Source organism: Ursus arctos, unplaced genomic scaffold (genome assembly GCF_023065955.2).
Source record: "Ursus arctos isolate Adak ecotype North America unplaced genomic scaffold, UrsArc2.0 scaffold_22, whole genome shotgun sequence".
NCBI classification, from domain to species: Eukaryota; Metazoa; Chordata; class Mammalia; order Carnivora; family Ursidae; genus Ursus; species Ursus arctos.
In genome coordinates, this window is record NW_026622897.1 from 61,575,922 (window position 1) to 61,593,643 (window position 17,722).

The 17,722-nt window shown below is 47.9% G+C and overlaps 1 protein-coding gene across 14 annotated transcripts in view; it reads right to left on the minus strand.

Moving 5' to 3' along the window:
- Window positions 1-472: 472 nt before the first annotated feature.
- The window catches only part of SCUBE2 (signal peptide, CUB domain and EGF like domain containing 2), a 66,741-nt gene continuing 49,491 nt past the window's right edge, over window positions 473-17,722 (minus strand). For 12 of the 14 annotated variants that reach the window (XM_057316851.1, XM_057316859.1, XM_057316854.1 and 9 more), the window contains 7 exons: window positions 12,559-12,729; window positions 10,431-10,598; window positions 9,531-9,692; window positions 7,550-7,747; window positions 6,191-6,343; window positions 1,477-1,556; window positions 473-785 (listed from right to left, as the gene is read on the minus strand). In XM_057316851.1, the coding sequence (XP_057172834.1) occupies window positions 633-785; window positions 1,477-1,556; window positions 6,191-6,343; window positions 7,550-7,747; window positions 9,531-9,692; window positions 10,431-10,598; window positions 12,559-12,729 (1,085 nt within the window). In that variant the 3' untranslated portion in view covers window positions 473-632. The remainder of the gene's footprint in view (window positions 786-1,476; window positions 1,557-6,190; window positions 6,344-7,549; window positions 7,748-9,530; window positions 9,693-10,430; window positions 10,599-12,558; window positions 12,730-17,722) is intronic. The other 2 variants (XM_057316856.1, XM_057316858.1) reach the window with 1 other exon arrangement.

The window sequence follows — 17,722 nt, forward strand, 5'->3', positions numbered from 1 at the left end:
AGTGCTTAGTTTTTATCTTTTTATTTCTAATTCTTTCTGCTTTAAGTACTTTTTTTAATGACCACTGCCTGGAACCCAAGCCCCTGGCATCCAATTTAGGTCACACAGGCTGGAGAAGGCCATGGGGAAATGGTGGGTGCCTGGCGCCTGGAGGACTCTCCCTCCTTCCGTCCCTCCCTTCCTCCTTTCCTGTTCTGCCTGGTCACGGCCTGGGTGCAGAGGGCTCCCTCAGGGTGCGCTGGGCAGGAGGAAGCTGAAGGTTCAGCCGAGGCATCCCCTCCTGTGGCCTCTTTTCCACCACAGCCCCCTTGAGGAGGAGAACCAGGAAGGACAGGTGAGTCTCCCTTGAGCTGACTAGAGGCCCGCTCAGCCAGCGGGATGTACCCAAGACATCCGCCCACAGCAGTGAGACGCGGGGGCCCTCACTGCCATTCTCAGTCCACATCCACAATGCTGGGAAAGAAAAACCAAGTTCAATTTACCAAAATATCTGTATTACCTATAAAAATTGAACTCTAATGAGTCACTGCTATGGGAGGCAGCAATAGCCAACTATGTTGGCTACAGAGGCAGACGGCGGCGTCCCACCAGCCCACGGGCAGAACGTGGCACCGAGGGGCTCGAGGGCAGGCTCACTTGTATGGCCTCAAGAACCTGGACACTTTGGAACGGAGCAATCGGATGAAGGATCTTGGAAACATCTCCCGGGATTCCTGGGCTGTGTACTTGAAATAGTTCTGGGGGTGGGCCAGGACGTCAAACAGAGCCTTGATCAGTTTCTTATCCTAAAAAGAACACAGGTTTTGTTACTGGGCCAAAATACTGAAACATTCCAACATTTTGCCAATGGAACTATAACGCACCCAGCGTTGGACGGTAAGTTGATTAGCTGAGAGACACTTTGTGAAAATTGTTCCCTCTGATGTTTCTTTTCTCCAGTTTTTACTTTCCCTAATTATCTACTTTAAAAAACCATGTATTACTTTTATAAAGGAAAAGTGAATATATAAAAAAAACAACAGTTTTCTTTTTCTAAACCAGATGAGATGCGACGCTGGAATTTGGGGAGTATTTATAGGGTTAGTGATATGGCGAGTGTCCGGTGATTACTTATAAGTACCTAAAATTTGGGGAACTTCAGGCTTGAAGGATAAACAAGGAGCCAAAGATCTTCAACTATCTGGAGAGTGAACATGGAAACACGATCTGCCACAGGCTTGGATTTACGATAAGCAAGTTTCCCACTCTTCCTCCGCACATTTCCAAATGTAAAAAAAAAATACAACTTCACTTGACAACGCTGAAGACAGCCACCTGAATTTTTTTTTGATTAAGTCTAGTGAAGATATAAAACTGACCTCAGCCCAGAGCAGGCTCGGTGTCTGACAGGTGACAACATGCATCAAGAGGAAAAGCGGAGCCAGGAGCGCCGTGGGTGACAGGTGACTGCGGTGTCCGCCTTGGCTATGTACTCACCTTCAGTATTTCCTGATGGTTCTCAGATGCGTAGAGCCTGCCATCTCGAACTATGTCTTCGATGAGTTCCTGGTAGTCCTCTGTTGGAATAAAGGACATAATTGACATTCAGAGGTTTTCGTTCTTTCCAAACTCTCTTTCATTTTTAAATAAGGTTCTAAGGAATGTCCCTTCTGTAGCTGCTGTCAGAACAATGACCACTGTGCTACTGAGAAGGCTAGCAGAAGAGAACTTCCACAGACACCCACCACCACGTCCCCTCCCCTACCAGCCTCCGCACCCGTCTCTTCTGTTCCATCTTGCCTCAGATGAACCCTCTGTGTATCCCGTCAAGGCCCTTCCTCCACTTTGTCCACTGGCTTCATCTTCTCTCGCCAAGGCAAGGGCATTGTTCCAGTAATTCTGCCCTTTCTTTCCTACATGATGACATTTTCTCGCCCTACCGGGCCTTCCCAGCAGCATGTAAACATGCCATTATGTCTCCGATCCAGAAAAGTCCCTCTCGTGACCTCATGTCTCCCTCCAGCTTCCATCCTACATTTCTGCCTCCCTTATTGCAAAACTCCTCAAAAGAACTGTCAGCACTCCCTGTCTCTGGTCATTCCCCCTCCTGGATCCATTTCCTCACTCAGCTTCCAGGATACGACCCTCTTTGGTCTTCCTCCTCCCCCACTGGTCACTTCATCTGAGGCTCGTTTGCTTTTCTTCCTCCTCTCCCTGACCTCTTACTGTCGAAGGGACCCGGGGCTCAGTGCTTGGTTCTCATCTCTTCTGTCTATGCTCACTCCCTGCTGAGCTCATCCAGGCCTGTGGCTTTTCTCTCCTTCTCTACTTTTCTCCCTTCTACCTTCCTCCCTTTCTTCTCTCTGCCCTCGTATTATGCAAAACAATCGAGCTTCTTACCCACCAAGCAAGACTCTGCCTTCTTTTTTTTTTTTTTTTTGGATGGGGTGGGGGTGGGGAGAATTTGGCTGGTTGGAGAGGGAAGGAAGCTGTGTTCATTTTCTTAGCAATAATTTTTGGTCCTGACCCACACATTAAATGCAGTGCACATCACGTAAGCTGTCTCTGATTCTAAATCCTCACCTTTCAAAGTCTAGCCTATTTCCTACAGTCATAATTCAAACCAAGTGCATGCAAAACACAATCTTTCCAAATTCCAGGCTGAAAAGAATGCCTCTTTGTACGCGTATCATGTGCAACAAAGCCAAACACATCATAAGACCATCACTGCGATTGTGTGGAAGGGTTCTTGAGCAAGCTTCTCCCAGTCAAGGGCTGGTGAGTGGGAGTTCATTAGCTATTTATTAACCATTGTATAGTTCTGTCATTCCTGATTGAACACATGTGCAATCTCACTGGTACTCTATTCATGTGATATCTTCCTTTTTATTCTTTTATTCTAATGAATATAAAATATGAGTGAGCGTACTTGTTTATCTTGAGCTCCTCTCCTGCAGAGCATCTTCCTCGGAGAACTAGCTCCTTCGGCTGACGGGCGGTCACCACTAAGGGCACCACCTGCTGTGCTGTGCTCTGGTGCAGGGAGAGCGGAAGAGCTGTTTGCTGCTATACACCAAGTGCTTCTGGACCGCTGTCTTCTAAAATGATTCCCTCCATTACGGAGAACTACTGTGTTTCGTCACTTGCTACGACTGTCGTGGGAAAAGCAGTCAAGTGTTGGAGGTAAAAACTCGGGCCCTGGAGTCCCGAAGACCTCTGCAATGTTGTCCTCCTGTGACCTCCGGCCAGCTGTCTAAGTTAATCTCTATACCTGAGTGGCCTTGTCTGTAGAATCAGCAAAGAATAGTGTCTACCTCCTGGGCAACTGTGAGGAATATGCTGTGTCAGAGGCACTTAGCCATGCCTGGTACTCAGTGCACGTACTCAGTACCTGTTAGCCAGAAGAAACTCTCCCCATCCTGCAGGGGTCAGCGAACCAGTCTGTAGCAGCCTCACCTGCCCCCTCCCTTTTTCAAAGATCTATTTATGTATTTGAGAGACAGTACCAGCAGGAGGGGGAGGGCAGAGGGAGAGGGAGACAGAACCCTCAAGCGGACTCCCCTCTGAGCAAGGAGCCTAACGTGGGGCTCGATCCCAGGACCCTGAGATCATGACCTGAGCCAAAATCAAGAGTCAGCCGCTTAACTGACTGAGCCACCCAGATGCCCCAGCACCTGCCCCTTCTAAACGTGATTTGTATTCTTCTGGGCTTGGAAACCAGGTATCAAACTCGTCTGAAATACATGTTTAAAAAAAAAAAAAAGATTGACTAAGCTCTGAGTAACAACCTGCAACAGGTTTCAACTCTTTTCTTCTGTGTCACGTGTAAGACACATTCTCACGGGCCTGACCAGAGGTATGCATGATTTCCCTGGCACAAGCTGTAACTCTTAGAGAAAATGAAAACAAATCAAGAGGGTTTCGTGTGTCACAAAGGCGGAGTTAGGAACAGCCAGGCTGAAATACGTGAGTTTTAGTGATATTTATATTCTGGCGTCTCCATGTCTTTTCTGGGTCCCTCACTGATCCCAGCTAGGGGAGACTGCTGGGCGTCTGTTCTCAGGCAGGTGACGTGCTCTGTCTCTCTCTGCAGAGCCGTGTGGGAGGCACTGGTGTCCACTTAGGAGTCGGATCCTAAGAGCCCTTGTCTTGGGGGTTTGACATGGTTTCAGGCACAGACATGATAATCCTGGCGTTTGTAACATGTTCCAAATAAACTATGTGAAATGCTTTTATAAAATCCATAGAATAGTATCTTTCCAAAACACCTACTTTTGGCACTTGTCTGCCTAAAAACCTTGCACGGTTCAATGGCTCCCTGTGAGATTAGGAACACCCTTCTGAGTCTGGCACTCAGGACTCTTCACCACCTAAGTCCACACCCTTCTGATCTCGTCTCTCCCTGCTAAGCCCCATGCACCCTACCAAGTGACTCAGTCAAGCTATTAATTAGTGCCCACACATGTCAGGTACTCTACCCTGTGGCCCATATCATTCTCTCTTCCTAATGTTCTTCTCCCCGTTATAAAACAAAACATAACAAAACAATAACAACAAACAATGACTCATGTTCTTTGGAGATGCAAATCTCTTGAGATTCTGCTGTATTCTTTCCAAAAACCCATGCAAACTTAACCGGTACCCATTCTCTACTCTCACACAGAGCTCTGTACCTGGCACATTACAGTACCTATGAGCTGTGTCTCCTAGGTGACACAGCTTGCCCCATGCCTGGCACAGGAGACGCTCACTAAGTATTTGTTGGGATAGAAGGATAAATGAATAAGCTCATGAATGAACAGATGACTCGTCCCCACTGGATTATGAGGTCTTCCAGGACAAAGTCCAGTTCATTTTGTATTCCAAGTAAATGTTTGTCAACAAAGTCCCGGACTGGGAACGGCCCTAGGGCTCACATGGACCACCGCTTTACTTAACAAGAAGAAAATAAAACCAGAGAAGTCATCTGATTGGCCCCAAATCACCCAGCAAATTAGTAGCAGAGACAGGACCGGAACTTGAGTCTTTCTCCCCCTTCCTCAGGATTCCATATAATAAAAGCCACAGTCATAATTAGCTAGTATTTACTGAGCATTTACTATGTGTCAGGCACTGCACCAAGTCCTTTATGGACTATCTCACTGAACTCTCACGTTAGGTCTAATGATTATCCTCATTTACACATTAAGAAAATGAGGCTTAGATGGTGCAGCCACTCTGGAAAACAGTATGGAGGTTCCTGAAAATGTTAAAAATAGAGCTACCCTATGATCCAGCAATTGCACTGCTGGGTATTTACCCCAAAGACATAAATTTAGTGACCGAAGGGGCACCTGCACCCCAATGTTTATAGCAGCAACGTCCACAATAGCCAAGCTATGGAAACAGCCCAAATGTCATCAACAGATGAATGGATAAAGAAGATGTGGTATATATATTCAAAGGAATACTACTCAGCCATCAAAAAATGAAACCTTGCCATTTGCAACAACATGGATGGAACTAGAGTGTATTATGCTAAGCAAAACAAGTCAATCAGAGAAAGACAATTATCATATGATCTCACTCATACGTGGAATTTAAAAAAACAAAACAGGATCATAGGGGAAGAGAGGAAAAAATAAAAGAAGACGAAATCAGAGAGGGAGACAAACCAAAAGAGACTCTGAATCATAGGAAGCAAACTGAGGGTTGCTGGAGGGTGGGGGGTGCGGGGATGGGGTAACTGGGTGATGGGCATTAAGGAGGGCACGTGACGTAATGAGCTCCAGGTGTTATATGCAAATGATGAGTCACTGAACTCTACCTCTGAAACTAATAATACACTAAATGTTAATTAATTGAATTTAAAATTTTTAAATGTCAAAAAAAAAAAAAAAAACGAGAGAGAGAAAATGAGGCTTAGAGATGGTAATTAATTTACACAAAGTCACCGAAGACATTAGGCCAGGGCTGGCCCATGTTCTTACCCACCAAGCTATGCTCACTTGTATTTATTTTCTGAAAGATCTTTTCATCCCTGTAGACGGTGTCCCCAAATGCCTGTTTAAAATTTGGCACTTGTGAGTCAGCAGCGTCCTTTGTCCTCACCCCACCTGCCCTTTTGAGCACGTGCGCTTGTCAGCAATCCACCAGCTGGCCCAGAGGTGGGTTCAACTGAAAGCAGAGAAGCTCCTTGTACAGGATCCAGCCCGAGCCTCACAGTGCTTACCGTCGTATGTCACGTAAGGGACCTGGAAGCCTCTGGCACTATTCCCTTCGTTGGACTTGAACTGAATCCACAGCTTCTTTGATCTGGAGGTGAAGGCGATGGGCCGTTCGTAGGTCTGGCAGGTTTCATACGTTGTCACGGAATTGGATGAAGCTGCCAAGGGAAGTTGGGGGGGCTTCAAGACTCATCCTGAGAAGGCAGACAGCCACACTCCTCTTTTCGAATACACCCTACGAGTTATGCTCAGAGCTCTTCAGGCCCAGCTCTGCCATCACAGGGGCCAAAGCCCTGGAAATCGAGAGGACTCAGCTGGTGATTGCAGGCCCCTGGGGAAGGCTCACAGAAAGGCCCAGAGCTAGAAAAACAGCAGCAGCCTGGGCCCCAGTGCTCACTGCAGGAGCTGTGGAGGGGCCCTCCAACTCCAGAGCGACCTGCTGCCATCAAGAATCACCACCACTCCCGGTGGGCTTCCTAAGACCAAGGGGGTGGGGCGGGGCCGGGCTGCTTTATGCACCTTATCTCACTTCACCCTCCAGAACCACAGGAAGTTGTGTGGTTGTTAAGTCACAACACAAACCAGAGGGTTTAAGCATTTGCCCAGGTCACAGAGTCAGTACGTGGATAAGTTTGGATTCAACCCTACACCTGATTTCGGACACTGTAACCACTAATAAGAGTGCCAACCACATTCTGGCTCCGTGTGTCACTATCACTCCCAGTGCTTTATGAATCTGAACTCGTTTATTCCTCATGCTGACTCTGTGAGGTAGCAACTATTATTATACCCATTTTAACAGACAAAGAAGCTGAGTCACAGAAAGATCCAGAATGTATGTCCAAGATCACAGAACCAACAAGAGGTGAAACTGGGTTCAGATCCAGGCAGTCTAGCTGCTGGGCCCACTCACTACACTGCCTCGAAGTAGTGTTGATGGCATGTCTCTCAATGGACACTGGGTCACACGCCAAGATGGGAGGAGGGTCCCTCCTGGCTGGACTATGACCTGAGCCTTGGTTGGTCCCAAGCCACAGGTGGCTTCCCATGGTGAAGCAAGTGTGTGGGGCAGCCCTCCATGAGCTTCACTGACTCTCTGTGACATTGTGGAAGAGGGTCCCCAGTGAGCACAGAGGGAAAGGCTGGCCAGTAGAATCACTGTCTCTGGGGTTCAGCAAGAGGCCTCAAGGTGGGGTTTTGTCTAAATTTTTGTTTCTTGTCAAACGCTATAAACTCATGTCCCATCTCTGTTCTAATATGGACGTGACACCCTAGGCTTGCTGCCCACATTTATAGCTGGGGAGCATGCCAGCAGGCTTTCCCACTGGCCTTAGAAGGGGAGAGCATGGAGGGAGGGGACGCACAGGTTTTCCGCATCACCAGGTAGTCTCCACAGTCATCTTCTATGGGCAGGAAGATCTCAGGGACCACAATCAAGATTCGGCGCTTGGGTGGTGGGTTGATGGTCCATGTACACTCGGTGTTGGCCGGGTAATTGCCTGGGTAGTTTGGGGATTCGATGTATCCGGTGAAATCTCCCAGCTCCCCTCCACATCTTCTGTCTGGAAGGGCAAATGCCATGAGTCATGAAGGCACAACACTGTCGTCACTCCGTCATGGCCACCAGCAGCTCAGCTGATGAAAACTGCTGCATCCCTATTGCCACAGAGGCATGGGGCCTGCAGATGGCACCCTCGTGGAATTAGTGTGTCCTGTAATGTTGAGGGCCCCACGGGAGCCCAACTACACTAACTCCCCACACAGAGCTCACCCCACTGAGTTCCCCTCTGAGTTACCATCTTCTCATTAACTTGGAGGTGATCTTCAGCAGCCCTTAGTGAAACAAAGGACAATTTTAGTTTTCAATATTTTGTTTACAAAATCTAAGTGCCAGGGGAACCCACGACACAGAACTTCTAGGTCTGTCAAAACAGGAAGAACAGAGCTTATTGCTAAGTAGAGGATATTTGACCCGTTCCTAGAGACCTCTGATGAATTCATTATAGCCATATTCTTTCTCTTTCCTTTCTGGTCAACACCACATTTTATTTTTGGTGTGGAAGAGAATTCCAATAAGGTGTCAGCCAGTATGGGGCATGCGGGATACTCACCTCTGGGACCAAAGGCAAGGAGCGTGCACGTGCGTACACATATACGCGAGCGTGCACACACACACACACACAACCAGCTCACCCACATCTTCATTCATTGAATCTCCACTCACTCAACACATGTTAGCAAAAGCTCTGGGGGTTCAGAAATGAGAAAGACACAGTCCTTGCCCTCAAGTGGCTAACTGTTTCAAACTGTCAGGTGAATGTGTACAAGAGAGGATGTTGAAGGGACCATCCTTCTCCTCTCTAATTGTAACTGGGAATTATTATTCCCACCTAGAAAAAAATAAACAGGCTTTTCTTCTTGGAAGGGGGTCAAGTGGGCAGAGCCATGGAGCTCAGAAAACTGCCTTCAAGCCTGAAGGACCACTGAGGATCTGTGCCATGTGGCTCCCAGGGCCCAACCGGGGGCTGGGGATGGGAGGGCAAGGAAACATCTGGGTATAGGGAAGAATTTTCCAACACCGTGAACCCCAAATTCCTCCAGTGTGGGGAGAGCTCCTCACCCCTACACCAGTGTCCTACACTAGATTCGCTGCAGTGGACTTCTGACCTGAGTTTTACATGAGGATCAACCCCAACCCAACCACCCAGCCAACCGTGCAGCACGTCCTTGAATGATCTGCTTCCCTGTTCCTATAGAACGCAAAGCCAGCTCCTTTGTGCGGCACTCAAGGCTTCCCTTCCTGATCTGCCTCGGCTTCCCCTCAGACATTCCATGATCCAGGTCCAGGGGTCTCTTCCCAAAAAGCCTTTCACTTTTCCGAGTCTGCACTTCCTCACAGCTGTTGCCTTGGGTACAAAGCTCTTTCTCCTGCTCTCTCCCATGCGCTCCATCAAAACCTTCTCATGCCCTCCAGAAGCCTTTCCTCATCTCTCCAGACAGAACGAATTGCTCTTTCCTCTGCAATCCCACAGGGCCTTATTCTGCTTGCAGTGTCTAGCATGTTAACAGGTCCTCAAACAATGTTTGCTGAACTGAAATCCTGGGAGATGTCAGCAAGTATAGCCTACCAAGGCTCCTGGAGAAGCAGCCAGGATCAACACAGGCGAGTACCTGGGGGCCAAGCCTGGCTCTCCTTTAGCGCCGACCTGTGGAGCCCCGAGCTGGGCTAACAGTGTCTTCATGGTTCTCAGTGGATGTGGGACCCCTGCCCCACCCCCCACCCCCAGCCTCAGGGCGACCCAGGCACTTTGCGCTTGGTCAAGGCTGTGAAAGCCTTAGACCTACCTTTACATTGGGTTATGTTTGTGGAGCCATCAAAGTCAGTGGTGGTATTTCCTGGGCAAGAAACACAATTATTTTTTCCAAATTCAGGTTGATATGTTCCTGCCGGGCAACGAATACATCGGTGAGTGGTGGTGTTGTAGAAATGTCCGGGTGAACATTGAACTGTGGGCGGGGGGGAGGAGTGGAAAGAATGAAAAAAAAAATAAATAACAAAACTGTATTTTCATCATCGGTCACATAAAAGTTTTCACAGTTCGTGAAATAAATGTGTGTGCCCAAAGGAACTGCTTTCCTACTAATCTGGGACTAATCAACACTTAATTCCCTAAATAGCCAGCTTGGGTGGGACTTGTGACTCATGACACTGAGAAAAATACAAAGGGAACAAAGCACGGGTGTATCTTCAAAGCGTTTACAGTGCGTGCAGAGTCAGGCATAAATGAGCACGGCCCAGGTTTGGATGCAAAGCACGTTTGTGGGTTCTGAGGTTGCCAAACTGATGCCGGGCCTGGGGTTGGGCCCCTGGGAGAGGCGTCAGTGCGGCTCTGGGGACAGGTAGGACCTATACGAGAGGGGAGCTGCAGGGAAGGGTGCTGGGATGGGGGAAGGCTGGAAAGAAGGAGCTAAGAACTTATTGCACAAAACCTGCCCCCCCCCCCAGCTGAGACCAGTGAGCCCCGTCTGAAGGGGCCCAGGTGGCTGGGGCAGAACACATCTAGGGAGTTCCCATGCTCCCCGCACTTCCTGCAGGGGCGGATGGAGCTGGGACCTGACCTCCCTGCCACTGGGATACCACACCGGGCACCGCTGGACTGGGCTTGATGGGAGCTTCATCAGACTCCCGTGTTTCTCAAAAGGGAAATTCAGTTCTGGAAAAAAGGCAAGCTGCCCAGTCCTTACCTCTGGTTTCGCAGTCCTGGAAGGAAGTGGCTCCCAGGTGTTTGGTGGGAAGACCTCCCCCACAGGCGAAGCAGGAAGTACGGCCGGCCTCAGGCTGGAATGTGCCCAGGGCACAGCGCTGGCAGGGTGCAAAACCATCTGCAGAATATTCCCCAGGTTGGCACAGACCTGGGGAAACCAATGACCCGAAGTGAGCAAGGCCCCCAGGGCGGACCCCTTCCCATCTCTCTGGAGATGAGCTCAGAATTTGGTCAGATCCGTGGCGCTGTGCTGACCTGAGCTCCCACCTCAGCGAGAGAAGTCCTGTCCTGCCCCGCCACTGCTCCTGAGCAGATGACATGTGAGTGCCTGATGTTTACATGCAGGGCTACAAAGCATGCTGCCGGGATGGAAACGGAGGAGCCAAGCGCTAACTGCCTCACAGTAGACACCAGGCCTGGGTTTGCTTAAGGTTGAGGACTCCGCGGTGCCCAGCCAGCGCCTGCAATGCGGGAGCCCCCAGGCGGGGTCCTCTGCTCTGGAATCAATCTGGTAATTCAGCCCAGAAGTGCACCCTCACCCAGCCGACGACATCCTAGTGATGTCATGAAACAGTCTCCCTGTTGTACCAATTCTAGTTACTAAGTTACATCTCACAGTAAAATGTGTCCCGGCCTCCCTCTTCGAAATCCAACCAACCTGATCCACACTGATAGAGGGAGCCGGTAGCATTACTTCAAACACCTTACTTCGGTATTTTCTAAGTTGAGGACAAGAAGCACAGCCATAAACAAAAAGATTTCTAAAAGCACATGTTCCTTGGGAATGAGCTTGTCACTGCCAAGATGTTATGAAAATCTCTTATACTCTGATCATCTCTCCCTTATTAAATTTCATGGTCTTCTTTCTTCCCATAGGCTATAGATGTAATGGCATTTAATGAGCACACACCCAAGGGAACAGTCTGGAGTCTGTCAGACCTACGTGCTGATTCCAAATTCTCCACTCTTTGGCTGTGTGACCTTCCATGACTCACTTTAACCTCACAAAGTTGTTGTAGTGATACAACCACCACAGGAATAATTCATGTAATACACTTTGCATGATGCCTGGCATAGGTAAGTATTCAATAAATGTTAGCAATTTTTATGATTACTAGTACTATTACTATAAATATATGTTAATAAGGTCACATATGAGTGTAAATAGATGCCCCAAAGTGCCTTCTTATCAACCTTGCAGTTGGTGCGGGGGGGGGGGGGAAGGGAGGGGGCAGGGAGAGGGAGAGAGAATCTCCAGCAGACTCCCTGCTGAGTGTGGAGCCCACCGCAGGGCTCCCTCTCCCCACCCTGAGATCATGACTTGAGCCCAGATCAAGAGTTGGACACAGCCGACTGAGCCATGCATGACTTTTAACCTGTTTGAAAGGTGCTGCAATGGAGCCTAGAGTCGTGCAGGTGGGAACTAAAGCTGGCTCTGGGAGTCAGTGGGGGAGAGGCGGGGCCACAGGGCGTCCCGCGCTCCGGCCGCAGACATCACCTACAAACCGTGCTGTTAGACCACAGCTTCTATTTGAGCCCACAGAGCATCAACAGAGCTGGCCCTTCTTCCGTTTCATAAAAGGAAGACATTTATTAATAAAAAAAATAGGAACCACAAAACCTAAGTAAGCTTGGCTCCAGAGTTAACATTTTATAAGGGACAATAAAAACTCTTCACAGAGTTCTAACAAAATAACCAGATAGATATTCTTTAAAAATCAATAAGGTATGGATTTGAGACCAAAGTTGGAAAACTAATCACAACTACTTTCTCCACATTAGCACTTTCAGACAGCCCTACACGGGCAGGTCCCACAGGTCTCAAGGTGTATTTACTTACGGTGAGTAGAGGTGGCAAAGGCAACACTTACGCCCTTTCTTCTGCCAAGGTATTCTATCAGCTCTTCATTTATTTGCTTACGTGAGCACCGGCCCAGCATGTGCTGGGCACTGAGGCAGGCAAGGAGAGCCAAAGATGAAGCCAATACGGTCCCTGCCCGTGGGAAGCCCGCAGTGCCCTATGCACTGTTTGCACTGAAACGCTGCTTAACGCCTTCTAAGTAACACTGGAGACCGGAGGAAAAAGAAGGGGCAGGCGGAACCCTTACCTCCACATTCAGATACATTCCAAGCTTCTGGAGACTTCAGGGCTCCAGGATTTTCTGGTCTTGGGCAAGGTTCGCATGTGATTTGTCCTTCCTCGTTTTGGAAGGTTCCATTTGGACACAAAATGCAGCGTTCTTGTGCTCCATCATAATATGGCCCAGCCCTGCAACTGACTAGCCAAAGGGGGAAATGGTCTGGTCAGCGAGGGACAGAAGCAAGGAAGGATGACTTGAGTGCTAGAGATAAGGTAAGTAGCTGGCCTTGACCCCACGCTCCCCCACACAAACCCCTGAACACAGAATGTGTGTTACCTTTGGGTTTTCTGTGCGCACCCCTTGCTATGACCCCTGTCACCCACTCTCAGAGGTGTTCACGTGGTCCCTTGACCATGAGCTCCTCGGAAGCAGGGATCACAGCGTCCTAATCATTTTTGAGCACAAGCACTTGTGGACTTTTCCTATTTCATAAGGCTGTCAAAAGGATTATAAAGTATAAAGTATTATAAAGAGTCACTGAACATAGGCCTAGTGCTGAAAGAACAGAGAAGAGGGTGCTATCAATTCTGGCTGATGGCATCCCTGAAGGCTTCCTAGAGGAGGCCACATTTGTGTGGGACCTTAAAGGATGAATAGGATCTCCCCAAGAAGGAAAGGGGCAGGTCATAAAAAGTCATGCACAACACATAGGAGGAGAGGGAAGAAAGGAAGGTTGGGATAGGTTGTAAAAATTCTTGAACGCCCGGCATTTGGGTTTTCTTCTTCAGGTGGAGGAGACACTGAAAGAAAAGGAGTATGGCCAGAGCTGGGTTAGGAAAAGCTCACTCTCTGGTGGCCGTGGGGAGGGTAACCTCAAGAGTCTTACCAATAAGCTCTCCAGCACAACACGCTCCGTGTTTGTAATGAAGTTAATGTGTTATGAAGAGTAAACCATGGTAAATGTCTCCCAAAAGAATAAACTATAAGGAAATGAATAAACTGTGCTTCTGACTGTATTTCTGGTGTTGTTAGTTAAATGTAGATTTATATCTTGTTTTAGAATATCAATATATAAAGTAAATATGCTTAAGTGGGTTTTCTAGTATCACATGCCAACATGAACATAACCATCACAAGAACCTTTCTAATGGCAAACACTCGCCAAGTACTTACAGTCTCCCGTTCACCATGCCGAAGGCTTCCCACACATTATCTCAATTATCCCTTAAAACAACCCTAAGGAGTTACTAGATTATTATTAATCCCATTTTACAGAAACCAAGACTAAGGACGTTAAATAATTTGCCCAAGGTCCCACAGCTAGTCTATGAAATACACCTACGGTGAGATTCAGAGCTTTGAATTTACGGGGAAGAAAGGTCTCTAGCAAAAGTGTGGACTGAATCATAATTCAAGACCTTGCCGAAGATTCTCTCTGTGGCATTAGGGGAGTCTGACTGAATAAACACCTTCTATTTCATACTTAAGCTGCTGAGAAATAGAAAACAAAATATCACATGATAAAATTCGCTATTATATCTCTTCAATGTCTGTGAGGGGAAATACTATTTTCATGCTATCGTATCTCTTCAATGTCTGTGAGGGGAATACTGTTTTCATGCTATCATATCTCTTCAATGTCTGTGAGGGAAATACTGTTTTCATGCTATCCTACGAATGCAGTCTACATATACGCTTTCAGGGTTAAACATGGCAAAGTTCTCTACTGCCACCGATAAAAATGTCTTTTCATTATTCACTTCATAATCTAAAAAAAAAAAAAAAACCCAAAACAAGGCTTTTTCTAAATCATAATAAGCTAAAGTATACCATATTTCAAATATTAGGTCTACAATTATATGCAATCAATCAATCAAGTCTACTCTAAAATCTAAATTTTAATACTTTTTTATGTCGTTTGGATTGTCTTTTATAATATTCATGCATTGTTTTTATTTAATTTTATCATATTAATAAAAATTAGAAGTGAACCAAACCCTTGCTTTCTTGGCAAGCAACATTATAACGAGTCTGACGCATAGACGCGGGGCAGACAGAGTCGATCATTCCAGACCTAGTCTCTCAATGCAGCTCCACTGGATAGCGGTTTCCCTGATGACTCTGGCTTCAGCTCATCTCCCATGAAAAGCTGGGCTGAATTATGTACTAGGAATTCATGACTTTTTATCCTGTGTCCCACTTGGCTATCTTAGGGCCCACAGGCCGGGAGGGAGAGAATAACGTCCTCGTGGCTCTAAGGAGTCAGCTGTCACAGAGGCTGGCAGTACGTAAATAAAACCACGGCTGTCCGGAGCCCCTCCAGCCAAGCCATTTCCATTTTTGTAACATTCATTTGCCTAACGGGAACATGCCAGATGATGGCAATGATTTCACAGCCTCACTAACCATAACTTAGAGTCAGATCAGCACGGTCGTAGTTCCTCCGGCAGAAAGCGGATTCCCTCCACGCCCGTACGGGACCGGTTCTGGTTCTCCCTGGAAAGCGCAACTGGATGGGCTCCCGCTGCTCTGGGCAATTGCTCTTGTCCTTATACCCGACCCCCCCAAGTCTTCTCGAGGTTACATTTTGAGAAGCCTCACAATGTCCCACATCTGTTGCAATTTTCCAACTGAGCAAAGGGCTGAGCAATGCCCCTCGGGCGAGCCTGCAGAAGAGAGGACACCAGTTCTTTTTTTCTCCCAGTGAAAGGCCTGCTTCACATAAACAAACTCATATTATGGCTCACAGTTTCCATTTTCCTTCCAGAAAGACCTGCAGAAATAATTCCTGCCAAGCACCTTGCAAATTAATTTGTTTCTTTCACAAGGTAAAAATGAGCTAAACAGCAAAGAGTGATTCTGAATGTCAGGAAGAGATGCCTGAAAACTGCTTTTTGCAAACGTGCTGAAGATCCGGCCCGAAAAGACCTCAGTCACGCGTTCAGTTGGTTCTCTCTTCTCCTTGAGCAGCCAACTTGTTTTGCTGCTCCAGACAAAGGAGTCAATTGCCCCCAGAACACTTCAGGATCACAGCAAAGCTTTTGTGTGTCTTCAGTGACCATTAAAATCCCATTCTCAAATCCCACACAGCTGTTTTCTCCCCCTCTTTAAAAAAAAAAAAATACAAGAAAGCTTTTCTGATGCAAAAGGGAGAGACCAGCAGGGACCAGGATTAATGGCGACAAAGAGACCTGAAGGCTCACCCTCTTTTCAACACGATGGCCTTTGAGTATTTCGGGCCATGGACAAACACTATGGTCTCTCTGTGGCGAAGATGGTGAACCTAATAAAAGAGGTCACCCTCTAGCATCTGACTGTTTTCTTAAGAGTCACGCCTTGACTTCTGAAGGAAAGCCTCAAGCAGCCCACGCGGATTCCCAGGGTGCTGCAGACCTGCCACCTTGTCACAGCTCAGACGCTAGGACCATACGGTGGCCTTGGGATCCTGGTTTGAAACCCTTTTAAACGAGTGTTTCAGGATAACGGGAGAAAGCACCCCCTTGGCTCAGAGGTTGAGCTGTCATGCCTGCCCAGGTTTTGGTGTGTGTGTTCAGGTTTGCTGTTCGAAAACGTTCTTAGAGCTGGGACAGAGAGCTGAGTTCAGCTTCACGCCTTCCCGGCTGGGCTCTCCAGTGCATGCTATGTTCTCGTCATGTCTAGTTAACGGGGGCTGAGATGTCCCTTCCTTCAGAGTGCCTCTTTTGCCCTCAATTTAAATATTTCCCCAAAGATTTGCCCCTTTTCTCTTACTGTGGCTGGCTATCCTTGGGATTTCACCTGTTGTTCCTGTGAAAATTCATTAACTCACTTAAATACCTAGCACTGATTATGTGTGGGGTACTGTTCTAAACGGAGTGGGAGCTATCGCGCAGAAGACAGGCGTGGCCCTGCCCTGAAGGGACTCTCATTCTGGTGGAGAATGTGGACAATAAATATATAGAATGCTACCTAGAGATAAGTGTGATGAAGAAAAGCAAAACAGGGTAAGAAGGGAAGACAAGGGGTGGTGGGGGTGGAGTTGGTGTGTTTGCAGTGGTGTTTAAAGCTCCAGAAGTGAATGAGGTCAGGTAGGAGAGTGTGAAGGACTGAGCCCGGGGATACCTGGTGTTGCGAGATCAAAAATTAGGGGAGAACCAACATGGGAAATAACAAGGGAGCAGCCAGTGAGGTAGGAGGAGAACCAGAAGAGTGTGGTGTCTGAAACCCAGGAGAAGAGGGTGTTTCTGGGAGGAGGGAGGGGTCCCCAGTATCTGAATGAGAATTGGCAACTGGATTTGGCAACATAAAAGTGGTTAGAAATCTTGGGAAAAGCAGTTTCCATGGAGACGCTGGGAATAAAAACTCCAGACTGGCTGGAGCTGAGGAGAAAACGGGAGGGGAGGAAGCAAAGACAGAAAGCTTAGACAACTCTTTTAAGGACTTTTGCCCTGCAGGGAGTCAGAGAAATGAGGCAGTATCTGGAGAGAAGCATGAAGTCAAAGGAGGGTTCGTTTGGTTTTTGAGACAGGAGGTGGGTTGGTGTGCTGTTGGAAATGATCCAGTAAAGAGGAAGAGCGCTGAGATGACGGGGCACTGGGGACAACAACAGGAGCAATGTTCTTGAGAAGGGGAAAGCAAGTGGGCTCCAGAGCCCAAGTGGAGGAGCTGGCCTTGGTCCGAGAATGGGCTGTTGATCCACTTTAACAGGAAGCAAGTCGGAGTACGTGTGGACAGACGCAGGATAGGAGGGTTGGTCTGCACATGATAAGATAAAGTCATTTTCCTAGATTCCCAGAAGCCCATGGACATCACTGCCTGGAAGTCTTGTGGCAACTCAAATTCAGCGTGCTCAAGGGGAATGCTTCTCTTCCCTTCCCTGCCCAGTCCTTCCTACCCCTCAGGCTTTGCTCTTTATAAACAGCATCTCTGCTCCCCCACTCACCAAGCCTCCAACCCTTGCAATCCAGCCTGTGGTTACTATTCCAGACCTTTCCTCCCTGCCCCATCGGTCAGCCAGCTGCAGCATTCTGCCGCTGTGTTCCTTCGGTCCTCGGCTAATCTCCATCCCTGTGGTGCCAGCGTGCTTTGACCCTTGCCACCTCTAATCTAGATTCCTACAATAACCTTCCAACGACTCCCCCTTGCCTGTGTTCCTCCCTGTCTCAGCGCTGTTCCAGCCTACCATCAGACCCACCTTCCTAAAGTGCTTCTC